The sequence below is a fragment of the Tiliqua scincoides genome, chromosome 4, assembly GCF_035046505.1.
Source record: "Tiliqua scincoides isolate rTilSci1 chromosome 4, rTilSci1.hap2, whole genome shotgun sequence".
NCBI classification, from domain to species: Eukaryota; Metazoa; Chordata; class Lepidosauria; order Squamata; family Scincidae; genus Tiliqua; species Tiliqua scincoides.
Window position 1 is genome coordinate 144,910,612 of NC_089824.1, and position 13,646 is coordinate 144,924,257.

Below are 13,646 nucleotides of genomic sequence, written 5' to 3' on the forward strand. Positions count from 1 at the left end.
ATTAATTACAAGAAGGCTATGTGCTGCCTGCAGGAGCCCGCTCACAGGGAAAAGAAGGACATTTAAGGGCCCAATCCTATCCAACTTTGCAGCACCGGTGCAACTTCAATGCAGCCCCGAGGTAAGAGAGCAAATGTTCCCATACCTTGAGAAGGCCTCTGTGACTGTCCCTCCACCACAGGATGCAGTGCATACCCCACTGGCACGGCTGCGCCAGCACTAGAAAATTGGATAGGATTGGGCCCTAAGCCATTTCTGCCCAATGTTGCATATATGCAACAGGGACCAAATGTGTACACCAAATGTGTACACTTCTGAGCTGGGCAAAAATGTGTTGAGTTCTTTTCCAGGACATGAGGCTAAAAAAAAGGACATGTCCTGGAAAAAGAGGACATCTGATCACCTTGCCGCCTGTCTACCCTAAGCCTCTTACTGTTGTTTGTCACATTCCATCTGGCCTCCCAACCCAGAAGTAACTGGCAATGATGTCATCACCAATTACTTCTGATGGTACTTCAAATAGGTGAACCATGTGAAGTGGTATGACAGAGGACAAACTTTGAGAAAAACTGCTATGGATAAAGTATTCTGGCACTAAGAAATGATAGAGTCCTGAGGCGACAGTGAATGATACAGTCCACACTATACCACTTAAGACTGCAGATGAGGGGATTACAGTTTCGATTGCTCCCATATGTGTATATATGTGTACACATTCACAATTTCCCTGCAAGTAGAAAGCCAGCAGGTAGTGTGTGGGTTGAGCCAGAATTGTTCTCCTGATTCTATTGTGGGGGGGGGGGGTTATTTTTATTTCACTTCGAAAGAATTGTTTGTGTGGGATTGTTCAAAAATGACATCCCCCTCTTGTAGTCTGAAGTGGCACATACTGCAATCCTATCCACACTTACCTGGGAGTAAGTCCCATTGACTATAATGAGATTTAACTCTGAGTAGACATGTATAGGATTGGGCTCACAGTCCATTCATTTTCTGTGTAGGGGGCACTGTAGGCCTAGTCTATAAACCCAGTGCAACAAGATCATAGAGTTGTGAGGAGGTAATGGAGTGTTCCAGTTCAGACTGCTGTGAAAGATCACATTTTTTTAAAGGCTCTCCTGTGTAAACAAAAAACCTCATTGCAAGTAGTAGACAATCAGCACACAAAGAACAAGCTAGAGCCACTCTTCTTGATGTATTATGTGCTGTTGATTTTTTGCTTACTGGAAACCTATTATGTGGGAGGACATTAAAAATTGAATAATTCACCTACACACTGAGCGATACTGTATATTCTCCTGTATATGTACACCAGACCTCAGGCTTGTAGAGTGAGACTAGGACAACAATTGCCTTAGAGACGTGTGGTTGGATGGGAGGATTTTGCTTGAGGATTAGGGATGTCATGATTTGGGTTCAGTTTCAGTTTCCCAATTACAACCAAGCTCCCTAGGTGTGAGGTGTGTTTTAGTTGTAACATTTGATGGAATGAAGGCCTGACATTTGTGGGAGATGGAGAAACCCTAACAGCCCAATCCTAGCCTTTTCCCTGCCATAGCAAGCAGCTACACCAAAACAGTTGGCTGATCAGGAGGCTTGGGAGACTTAATAAAAGTATTTTACCCCTCCCTAACACCGCATTTTCCAATGGGTCTTCTCAAACTTGCGCTAGCTCTTTAGCTGGCACAAGTCCAAGGAAGCAAAGGGGTGTAACTGGGCAAGAGACAGTTTATTAAGTGGTGATCTTATATTTAGCAGGGGGGGAGTAACTGTCCCTCTTTACCCCAGCACAGTGTCCTTTCTAGTGACTGCTAAAATCTTTTTAAATTGTGAGCCCTTTTGGAACAGGGAGCCATTTAATTTGACTTTGTAAACCACTTTGTGAACTTTTTGTTGAAAAGTGATATATAAATACTGATGATGATGATGGAGGGGATAGCATCCAGCTCATGTCACATGTCAGGATATACATCCTCCTGCCTCTGGCACACCCCCATCCCTCACTGTTCCGCCCATCCTCCCAACTTACCCTGGCCATGGTGCCAGCGGATTGGAGGATAGCAAATGTCACACCAATCTTTAAAAAAGGAAGGAGAGAGGACCTGTGAAACTATAGGCTGGTCAGCCTAACATCTGTTCCAGGTAAGATGGTGGAATGTCTTATCAACGATAAAATTTCAAAATACATAGATGCACAAGTCTTGCTGAGGGAGAACCAGCATGGCTTCTGTAAGGGTAAATCGTGGCTCATGAATCTTTTAGAATTCTTTGAAAAGATCAACAGGCATGTGGATACGGAGAAACCTGTGAATATTATATATCTGGATTTTCAGAAGGCATCTGACACGGTTCCTCACCAAAGGCTGCTGAGAAAACTCCACAGTCAGGGAATAAGCGGGTAAGCTGTCTCCTGTATTAGTAACTGGTTGAGGATCAGCAAACAAAGAGTGGGTGTCATTGGGCAGTTTTCACAGTGGAGAGATGTGAAAAGCAGTGTACCTCAAGGATCTGTCCTGGGACCGTTGCTTTTCAACCTGCTCATAAATAAGCTGGAGACAGTGAGAGTTAAGCAGCAAGGTGGCCAAGTTTGTGGATCACACTAAACTTTTCCAAATGGCAAAGACCAGAAGGAATTGTGAAGATTTCCAAAAGCACCTTTCCAAACTGGGAGAATGGGCAGCAAAATAGCAGATGCATTTCAATGAAAGTAATGGACACTGAAGCAAAAAAACAAAACTTCATATATAGGCTAATGGGTTCTGAGTTGACTGTGACAGATTAGGAGAGAGATCTTGGGGTGGTGGTGGTGGACAGCTCGATGAAAGTGTCAACTCAATGTGTGGTGGCAGTGAAGAAGGCCAATTCTATGCTTGGGATCATTAGAAAAGGTATTGAGAACAAAACAGATAATATTATAATGCCATTGTACAAATCAATGGTAAGGCCACACCTGGAGTATTGCGTCCAGTTCTGGCTGCCACATCTCAAAAAGGACATAGTGGAAATGGAAAAGGTGCAAAAGAGAGCAACTAAGGGCACAATCCTAACCCCTTATGTCAGTGCTTTCCAGCACTGGCATAGCGGTGCCAATGGGACATGTGCTGCATTCTGCAGTTGGGTGTCACTCACGGAGGCCTCCTCAAAGTAAGGGAATGTTTGTTCCTTTACCTCGGAGCTGTATTGTCCTTATGTCAGTGCTGGAAAGCACTGACATAAGGGGTTAGGATTGCACCCTAAGATGATTACTGGGCTGGGGCACCTTCCTTAGGAGGGAAGGCTGCAGCATTTGGGCCACTTCAGTCTAGAAAAGAAGCGCCTGAGGGGGGACATGATTGAGACATACAAAATCATGCAGGGGATGTACAGAGTGGATAGAGAGATGCGCTTTACAATCTCACACAACACCAGAACCAGGGGACATCCACTAAAATTGAGTGTTGGGAGAGTTAGGACAGACAGAAGAAAATATTTCTTTACCCAGCATATAATTTGTCTGTGGAACTCCTTGCCACAGGATGTGGTGATGGCACCTGGCCTGGGTGCCTTTAAGGGGGGATTGGACAAATTTCTGGAGGAAAAGTCCATTACAGTTTACAAGCTGTGATGCATATGTGCAACTTCCTGAATTTAGAAGTGGGCTACCTCAGAATGCCAAATCAAAGGAGGGCACCAGGGTACAGGTCTTTTGTTGTCTTGTTTGCTCCCTGAGGCGTCTGGTGGGCCACTGTGAGATACAGGAAGTTGGACTAGACAGACCTTTGGCCTGATCCAGCAGGGCTCATCTTACATTCTTATGTTCTGATGGTACTGATATCAGTAGGCTTCTCTTTGCTGCCACCGTCCATGGGGTGCTCCTTGACTCCTGCAGCAGTGGTCTGGAAGCATCTGGCCATGCACACTTCCAGACCAGCGTTTGTAATGCCGTAATATGTGCTCTGCTCCAGAATACTAGTTCCAGTGGCAGAGCCCAAGTGTAAGATTGGGCCATAACAAATGTTAGAGAGAAGAGCATTGAAAATCATGACACTTCACAAGGACTTTGAATATTGTTGGAACTTATTCAAGAAACTTTGTGCTTTGTAGCAGTAGCTTGGAAATGGCCGCCATAAAACACTCTGTCCTGCTGGCATTAGATAGCCCATAGGACTGGGCTGTTAGTTTCCAAAAAGTTTCTGCACACTTCCGAAAAGCACTTTACAACAGCGGGAGTCTATCTCACCAGCACTGGGTAGTCCATAGGATTGGGCTGTTAGTAAGTGATTTTTGTGTTGTTTTGTGTTTCTTATGTATAAAGCAAAGTTGGAATTGGAACATATTCTTATTATTCAATTGTACTTCAGATATTTTAACTATATTCATTTCGTTCAGAACTATTTCTCCATTCAGAACTATCAGTTCAGAACTATTGTACTGGCCTCTATTTGAGTAAAATGGGCTTCAATACTTTTATTTTTTTCCATTTTTCTACCAGAGGAACGAGTTTCATTCACACAGCCTAAAGGAAATTATGCTACAGCACTTTTTAACAAGGTTGTATTACATGGGATTAGTCCTTGGTGTAAAATAGAGCAGAATCAAAATAATATTCCCAGACCTTGCTCTGGATTACAAACCCATAGAATTAAGACTCTCTGAGCAAAGACTGCAGTTGAGCAATGTAAGAGCAATAAAATATCCTTTAATAAAATACTGTTGTCTGTATTTTACATTAATATTGAAGAAAAGAAGGAAAAGGGTACTCCTAATTTCAATTATTGCTGGCATCTTGGCAATGGATGCACAGTCATTTCTCCCTGTCTTCTGACTCAGGACTGGCTATTTCACTGGTAAGAATGCAGAACCTTTTCTTTATAATTGGGCTTATGAGGCTTTTTCTTCCTGCAGTGTGGAATATATACTACTTAGATGGTTTCATTAATATAACAGAAACTCCTTTTTCATTCTAATGAATGGTAAAGACTTGTTGGTTATTACTAGCTTTTATAAATTAGCAAGTAAACACTGTAAAATATGGATAATTAAGTACACAAAAACTGTTCTTTATTTATGTGGAAACTTGCAGTAGAGTTTTCATAATTCCTCTTAATATTTTGTGTACTATCTTAGTGCTAAATATTTATTGCACTTAATACTATTACTTTTTTGTATTATAGTTTTAATTAATTAAGGATGCAGTCCCATACACACTTCCCTGGGAGCAAGTTCTGTTGAACTCAATGGGGCTTGATTCTGAATATACATGCATAGGATTATGCTGTAAGTCTTGGGACAATGAAAAGCTACTCAAGTACTTAACTCCCTGCTAACTGGACCAGAAGGAACTTTTTCAAGTGGTATTCCTCTTATATTTAACAGGGGGAAAGTAACTGGTTCTTTCACCCCACATAAGGTCTTTTCTAGTGGCTGTTCATTTGTGTTCTTCGGCATCTTTTTAGATTGTGAGCCCTTTTGGGACAGAGAGCCATTTAGGGCCCAATCCTATTCAACTTTACAGTGCTGGTGCAGCTGTGACAGTGGGGCATGCACTGCATCCTACCCTTGAGGGACAATCATGGAGGCCTCTTCAAGGTAAGGGAACATTAGTTCCCTTACCTCGGGGCTGCGTTATGGCTGCATCAGCACTGGAAAGTTGGATAGGATTGGGCTGTTAGTTATTTGATTTTGCCTGTAAACTGTGTTTGTGAACTTTTGTTGTTGTTGTTGAAAAGCAATATATAAATATGGTTAATACATGCTACAAAACAGTTGCAGTTAGATAGAAATCTGTCAGGTTTTCCCGTTTGGGCTAGAATACTTCTTTTGAAGAATTACAAAAGTTTCTGAAGTTAAAGACTTGTAGTCCAATCCTACTGGGCTTTAATGATGGTGGAACAAGAGTTCTGCCAGTGGCAACTGCTTTATGGCAGTCACAATGAGTCACTCTGACAGCATGTGGAGACACACACTGTTGGAGCACCAGCAGAAAGGCTGCAGCCATACCACATGTAGCAGCAGCTCTGTCTGGACCCACCAAAAACGATAAGTTTGCAAGGGAGGGTGGAATGGGGAGGAGGGAGGGCAGAACAGGGCAGCAATAGAGGTAGGGAAAGGAAGAACGGGATGAAGACGAGGACAGGAGGGAGGATAGGGTTGGCAGCAGTGGTGGCCACCAAATCCTAGCCCCCTTCTTAGGCCTGATCCCATGGCCCAGATCCACATGGACTTGTGCCAGCGATTTTGCTAGTACAGGTCTGAGTAGGCCCTCCTGCACTGTTCAGGTTTAACCCCAGGTAAGAGAACAAATGTCCCCTTACCTCCAGCAACCAAAATTCCCCTGCAGGATGCAGTGGAGCTGATGCCAGTGCTGCTGTAATGCCACACAGGAATTTAGTCAGAATTGAACTTGTCGAAGGCAAATTCTTATGTAATGAAACTGCTTTTTGTCATGCAATAAGGTTCTCCAGGGCAGGGATCCCCAGGGCAGGGATCTGTTGTTTTCACTTAAGTCTGTAAAATACAATTTATATTTACTATGTTATATAAATAATATGTTTTCCTTAATTATTATTTATATAACATAATAAATGAATGATATTGATTTACATGAAAAATGACAGATCCCTGCCCTGGGTAGCTTACAGTGTAAAAATGCTCAAGGGGGAGAAAGGGTAGGGCGAGAGGATGGGAAGGACAAGGATAACAAAAATAGGCGTGAGATAATTATCCCAATCCTCCTGCTCTCAAGAGCCAACCCTCTTTCATATTGCCAGTACACACTGGCACCAGAGCAGTGAAAAACTGAAAAAGCTTTGAAAAACCAATCAGGTTCTAAAATTTGAAATGTTGCAAACTTACATATCTACACTGTGCCATCTTTCTTCTTCCCTGCACCCATCTATTATTCCTTTGCAAAAGGGTATATAATGTATTTCTCTTGCTTATAATCTAGAACTTGTTTAATTTATTGGAAAGATGTTAAAAACACAAACATGCTTGTCATAAGAACATAAGAACATAAGAACAGCCCCACTGGATCAGGCCATAGGCCCATCTAGTCCAGCTTCCTGTATCTCACAGCGGCCCACCAAATGCCCCAGGGAGCACACCAGATAAGGTGTGATTGAAATTTGTCTTTGATTGAAATTTGAAAGTAATTCACTACCTGGCTTAAAACTATTTTTGAGGTTATTCTTTCTTTTGTGCTTAGATGATTCAAACATTGCTGCGTGTTTGTACTCCAGTAAGAAATGGCACATGTATCTGATTTGTTATGATAAAACAACATTTGTTCAAAGCTATTGGCAATGAAAAACAAACAACACTGAGTGCAGAGAATGTTGATCTCCTTATCTTAAAAGAAGAACCAACAAACATGTGTTTGAAGGGGAAACCTTCGCATGCTTTGAAGAACGGGAAGAAAGAGGATGAGAAACAGACCTACTAAGACAATTAGAAAACATTTTTGTAACAACATAGCAATATCACAAAATTTACTAAATTATCGCATACATTCTTAGGAAAGGGTGCACCACGTTTTTACACAGTGGCGTAGCTGAGGCAGGGCTGGGGAGGTAAGGGCCCTGGGTAACACTCCTGAGGGGGTGTGAAGCCCCCCCCTTGCGAGCACTCGGAGCAGTCGCATGCCGCTCTGAGTGGCCAACTACCTTTTCACTTTTTTTTCTCCTTTTCAAGAAAGAAAAAAAGATGAAAATGTGGCTGGCAGCTGAGAGTGACTTGCAATTGCTCCAGGTGTCCACAAATGAGGGGGAGTGCAGGAGAAGGTATTGCAACAGTGAAGGCCTCAAAGTCACTGTTACTTCTGGCACTGTTACTTCTGTTACTTCAAAGCCAGTTACTTCTGGCTCAGGCACTTCAGGGGTGACGTCAGGAGTCACAACCCCCAGGTGCTAGAGGGGCCAGCTACTCCACTGACTATACGTGGCATAAGAAGATACTCTTGTATAAATGTTTTAGGGCAAGAATAAAACAGGTGTTTGTTGTCTCTGTGCAGTAGTGAAGTTCTGAACATGCACAGAGCCAACCTTGGAAGCTTCTACAGCTCTGTAAAGTGTTCTATCCTGCTCTGGGGTAGGGAAACTCCATGTAGAGCTGTGTGTCTCAAGTGCAGGCAGAGCAACCAATCCTTTAGTTCTTTTTTTATTTCTGCTGAAGCAAGATCTTGAGGAATGCATCTATTTCCCCCTTCATCTTTCAGAGAGAATTCAACAGCTTTATCTCAGCTGTCACCATTATTCTATACCTCATTGTTAGTTTATATAAGTGTGTGTGTGTGACAGCTTGTGTGTGTGTATCTGTAAAGTTTTAGTGGTTAGACAATTAGTTAACCCTGCCTTGCCTATGATGAATGGGGTCATATTTAAAAAAAATGTTGCCACTGTGGGGTAAAACCTAACTCCACTGACATGACACTTGTTTCCTTGGCTTGGGAGGAAGTCATATTATGGACATCTGTATCCACTGTAAAAGGTTTTTTAGGCAAACATGGAAGAAAAGGAAGCTTCAACTCAAGTACATGCTCTAGGAGACAGCCCTCACTATCAGTGCCTCTTATGATCGAGTCTCCTTCTCAGCAGTTTCCTCAGAGCAGGTGGTCAGACAGCATGCAGAATGGACTGTAGAAAGCTATGGGACCAAGGTGATACCTGCAAGGGACATGGTAAAGTCCCAATCTGGGCAGGACAGGCAATATTGGGAATCCTCCTAAAAAGAAGGCAAAACAGCAGTAGAAGCCAAGTCTACAAGGAATCCTTCTGGGCCCCTAGCATTGATGTATTCCACTTTGGTGGTTCAGGACACTGATAAAGGCTTCAGCTCAGAGAGCACACATGTCAGAGACCAAGTCATGAAATGATCTCATTCACCACTAAGACCTTCTTTCCCCTAATAGTGCAGTGCAAGACACTCTTGCCTGCCCTATGTGTATGAATACTGTTTCAGTCAGTGGAGTGGTGGGATGATTATTCTGTAAATTGTTTCAGAATATAATCAGACATGCTCATGTGCTTTCTCAGAAAGTTAGGAATACTGTACAACATTTTCAGTTTAAAAAAATACATATCTTTTATCCTGGTCTTCCTCCAAGAAATTCAAAGTGATGAAGACGACTCTTTCCTATTGCTCCTCATTTTGTTCTCACAACAACTCTGTGAGCTAGGTGAGTCTGAGAACAATCAGTTCAAGGTCACCCTGTGAGCTTCATGGCATCTTTAGTCCTAGTCTGATGCCCTAATCACTGCACTGCTCTTTATGTTTCAGACTGGAACAAAATATGCATATAATTAAAGTATTTAGACCTCAGGGCAATCAGAACAGTTTGGAAAAACAAGCTAGTTATTTTCAAAGTCATAAAGGCCAATGTCAGGGTTTCATCACAAGCTGTCACATCTTTTAGAGTGATAAAACACTGGGTTTTATTCTAAGGTTTCCTTTCTCTGGAGAAAAATCTTTGCTCTGGTGGAAGATTCTTCCTCTAGAGCAGTGATTTTCAACCTTTTTCATCTCACTATACACTGACAAGGTACTAAAATTGTCAGGGTGCACCATCCGTTTTTTAACAATTGACAAGGCACACCATGCTGTTGGTGGGAGGCTCACATCCTCCAATGACCCTACTAATAAATGACCTTCCCCCAAACTCCCGCAGCACACCTGCAGACCATTCATGGCACACCAGTGTGCCATGGCACACTGGTTGAAAATGGCTGTTCTAGAGAAAGGATGCCATTAGATAGAGCACTCCACTGTGATCCATGAAGCTTACTCCCTAGTAAGTTTGTTTAGGAATGCAGCCTTAAAAATTGTTCAGCAATACTATACCTTCACTTTTCATCCCACTTGTAAAGTAACAGTAAAGTAACAGTAGAGGGCACTGTGGCAGAAATTTGTTCTCATTTCAAACAAGTATAGTACAGTATTCCTGTAATTTAAAAAATATATCTGAAGACCATGTTCTCATTTGTCATGTGCAAAATCTTAGATTCAAAATATAAAGTATTATTTGAAAATGGAGGAAATATCCATACTGTACCACATCGAAACATGCCACTTATCTCCAAGGTTGTTGTATACAACTGAGCCTTTTCTTTTAACTTGGAAGAAACTGAGCCTTTTCTTCATTTAACTTGGAAGAAATTCAGCTCTTCCATAAGAATAAAGGATATCAGGAAAATAAAGAAAAAGAGCAAGTAGTTAAAGATTTATGTAGTACCTTCAAAATAGTCTTTCCTATAATTGCCCAAATTGCCAGGATGTTTTGAGATTAATGGCCCAGTTCTAATCACCAGTGTAGGGTGTCACAAACATGTCATAAAGCACATTTGTGGCACCCTGCAAGTAAGGAAGGCCTGTACTATCCTGCTAGCATTGAATCCTAGAGCATCCTAAAGAAGGTAAGCTCCTGTTGAGTGGCACAGGGATGGGGAGAGGGTGGAATAGGGACAGGAAGGAGGTGTAATGGGGGAGGGTGCAGAGGGGGTGATTCAGACCCAGGAGGGTGGCAGGATAGGTGGTGCTGGCATACACCTCATCCTAATCCCTTGTGTTATAGTTTTGGATGTCTGGAAACATTCTTTCTCTCTTTCTCTCTCTCTCACATGCGTGTGCACACGTGCATGTTTGTGTGTGTGTGTGTGTGTGTGTGAGAGAGAGAGAGAGAGAGAGAATAATGTACATAAACAAGAGTTCAGAATGTATATTTGTATGCAGGGCCCATGAGATGGGGTTAAAGGGGATAATTTGTACCCAGGTCCTTGGTCAAAAAGGGGTCATAGGAGCCAAAGAAGGGGGCCCAGAAATTCTCTGGGATCCTTTATTTTCCTGTCTCATCGAGACTCACTGTCCATGCAGGATGCTGGAGGTGCTACCATGGGCATGTGGCAGCAGCAGCTGCTGTCATAAGCTATATATGCCCGGCTAAGGAATGCATACATGACACTCCTTCACACAGAGTCAAATCTGGGAGGCAATTGGCCTGCTACAGTAGCTCTTTGACATGAGAATCTGCTTACTGTAAAGGAGCGTATAGGAGCTCAGGGACACAGCTTGGGACGACAGCTGCTGCAGAAGTTTTGGTACACACAGGACTCTTCCCATTCTAGTGTGAGTCTAAATAGGATGATGCAAATTTTCTGCAATGATTTATTTAAGGGGTTTTAGATATTTAGGAGTGCGTTTGGTTTTCCATATTACTGTATATAGTTGCTGATACTGTACCGGGCGGGTAGACCTGGGTTCAATGATAGTCTAGCTGCCACCCCTTCCCTGCCCTATTCAGCCCCATTCTGCCTGCCCCATTGCCACCCCCACTCTGTTTTGCCCCCTCCCCATTTGGGAAGAGGCCCAAAGGAAACTTTGCACCCCCTGATAAAATTTTTTCCCGAGATCCTGTTTTTATGCACCAGCACATTCTTCTATATGAGCGCAGGAGACACAATGCATGGGCTAATTTATTTATTTATACAGTGTGAATGCTTCTTTACAAAAAGTGAGGGGCAAGCGAGGGTCTTAGGGCCCAATCCTATCCAATTTAACAACACTGATGCAGCTTGCCAATGGGGTGTGCACAATGGCAGACCTGCCATTAAACCAAAGGGGCAAATGCCCCAGGCACGGAGCCACGTGTGCCTCTGGGACTGTGCAGAAGCCTCTCCAAAGCTCTCCAGGAGTTTTTCCTCATGTGTTCTGGAGTTGTGTGATCTCTGTGCGCTCCAGGTAAGTGGGGGGAGGGATTTGTGTGCGGGGGGGCAGTGGCATCCCGCAGGGGTGCCATCACGGACCTTTGCCCTGGGGCAGGGGAGGTCCGCCACTGGGTGTGCACAGCATCCTGAGGTGAGGGGGAGTCATGGAGGCCTCCTCAAGGCAAGGGAATGTTTGCTTGCTTACTGCAGGGCTGCCTTGCGGCTGCATCAGCACTGGAAAGTTGGATAGGATTGGGCCCTAAGACAGCAACAAGGGAAATGGGAAGGGAGAAACAGCAGATCGTTTCTGTTGTATGTACTATAGCTTATAGCTTAAGTTACATTAGGGAAAGAGGCTCGACCATGCAACCTGCATGGTTTTCCTTTTGTGATGATGATGCTGATGGCAAATACTATTTTTAAATGTGTCAAATTAATCTTTCAAATCTGGCAGCTGAACCTTCACGAATAAAAACCCACCCAAAGCACTCTGGCTGGGCACCAAGGCGCCAGTCTCACGGAGAGCAGGTAGGCAGGCAGGAGGCCCGTGCGATCCCTTCAGTGGCGCAGGGAGCGCTCATCAGCACGGGAGGAAAGGACAGCTCCAGGATGGGCTCCAGGAAGCCGCACGCAAACTTTCCAAGGGCAACTTTCCTGGCGACGGTGGAGCCTCGATCACCCTTCAGTGGAGACCGAGACTCCCTCGCTCCTTTTCCCAGGAGCCGGTGCACAGAGCTGGGATGGCTGCAGAGCTTCCCCCCCCCCCCTTTCCATCTCCCGCTGCGCCTGGGAAAGTGGAAAGTGCCACGCTCCTCCCCATTCCGGGCAACCGGGGAATCGATGGGATCGGGGGGCGGAGGACGGCCCGGGCAAGCAGCCCGCAGCCACTGCGCGGTGACCCAAGTCGGGTCCCCAGAAGAGCTCGCCTGCCTGAACTTGGCGAGAGTCTCTTGCCGGGGGAGGGAGGAGGAGCTGGCGGCTCCCTCGGGGGCTCGTCGCTGCGCTGTGGCTCGCCGCATATGGATGGAGGGCGGGCTGAGGCGCGCGGGGGGCAGTCCCACGTGCCCCCTCCCTCCCTTGCATGCATGCATGGCAAGGCCGGCTCGGCTTTCAGCAACAGAGCTGCTGCTGTAGCCGCCTCTTGGCTGGCTGGCTTCAGTGTTTACCTGCTGCTGCTGCAGCCGCCTTCGCAGCGCCGCTGGGAGCGCAGGAGGGCCAAGCGGGGGTCACTCCTGGGCGCAGCTGAGGCTGGAGAGAGGAGCGAGGGCGAGAAGAGGGGAGCCGCCAGCCCGCGCTTGGAGGCTGCTCCTGGTGCCGCCGCTGCGGCTTCCTCCCAGCCTGCCTGCCTCACATGCCATCGCAGCAACAAAGAGCACGCTGAGCAGCGGGCGGAGCGTTGCCCGGGCTCCAAGCTCTGCAAGCCCGGGAAGCACCATGGCCAGGAAGGGGGACTTCACCGCCTCTCCTTACGGTAAGCGAGAGTGGGGGGCGAAGGAGCGCCGCGGCTGCAGCCCAGGCACTGCTGCCTCGGAGCACAAGCCTAGGTGCGTCTACTCAGAAGTAAGTCCCATTAGAGCCAACGGGGCTTACTCCCAGCAAAAGTGTGGAGAGGGTGGTCGCCTGAGAGCCCAATCCCAGGCGTGCCCCCTCAGAAGCAAGTCCCTTTCGAGTCCATGGGGCTTCCTCCCAGGAAAGCGTGCAGCCTCCCGGCCCAATCCTCGGCCTGTCTACTCAGAAGTAAGTCCCATTCGCGTCAATGGGGCTTCCTCCGGGGGAAGTGTGCAGCCTCAGTCCCGGGCTTGGCCTGTTGGAGCGCGCGCATCCAGCGGCCGGAGTTTGTTGCCTCTCGGAAGGGAAGGCGAGCGGAGAGGGGACCCTCTCGCTGCTGCCGGGTACGGCTGGCTGGCTGGCTGGCTGCTGCGGAGCGCGATCTCTCCTGCCTCCTGCTCAGCCCAGCGCGGCTTGTTGCTC

The 13,646-nt window shown here is 45.7% G+C and overlaps 1 protein-coding gene across 4 annotated transcripts in view; it reads left to right on the forward strand.

Annotated features, from left to right (window-relative positions):
• Positions 1-12,847: 12,847 nt before the first annotated feature.
• Positions 12,848-13,646, forward strand: part of SLC44A5 (solute carrier family 44 member 5) — a 219,231-nt gene continuing 218,432 nt past the window's right edge. For all 4 annotated transcript variants that reach the window (XM_066622821.1, XM_066622823.1, XM_066622820.1 and 1 more), the window contains exon 1: positions 12,848-13,146. In XM_066622821.1, coding sequence (XP_066478918.1) covers positions 13,110-13,146 — 37 coding nt within the window. In that variant the 5' untranslated portion in view covers positions 12,848-13,109. The remainder of the gene's footprint in view (positions 13,147-13,646) is intronic.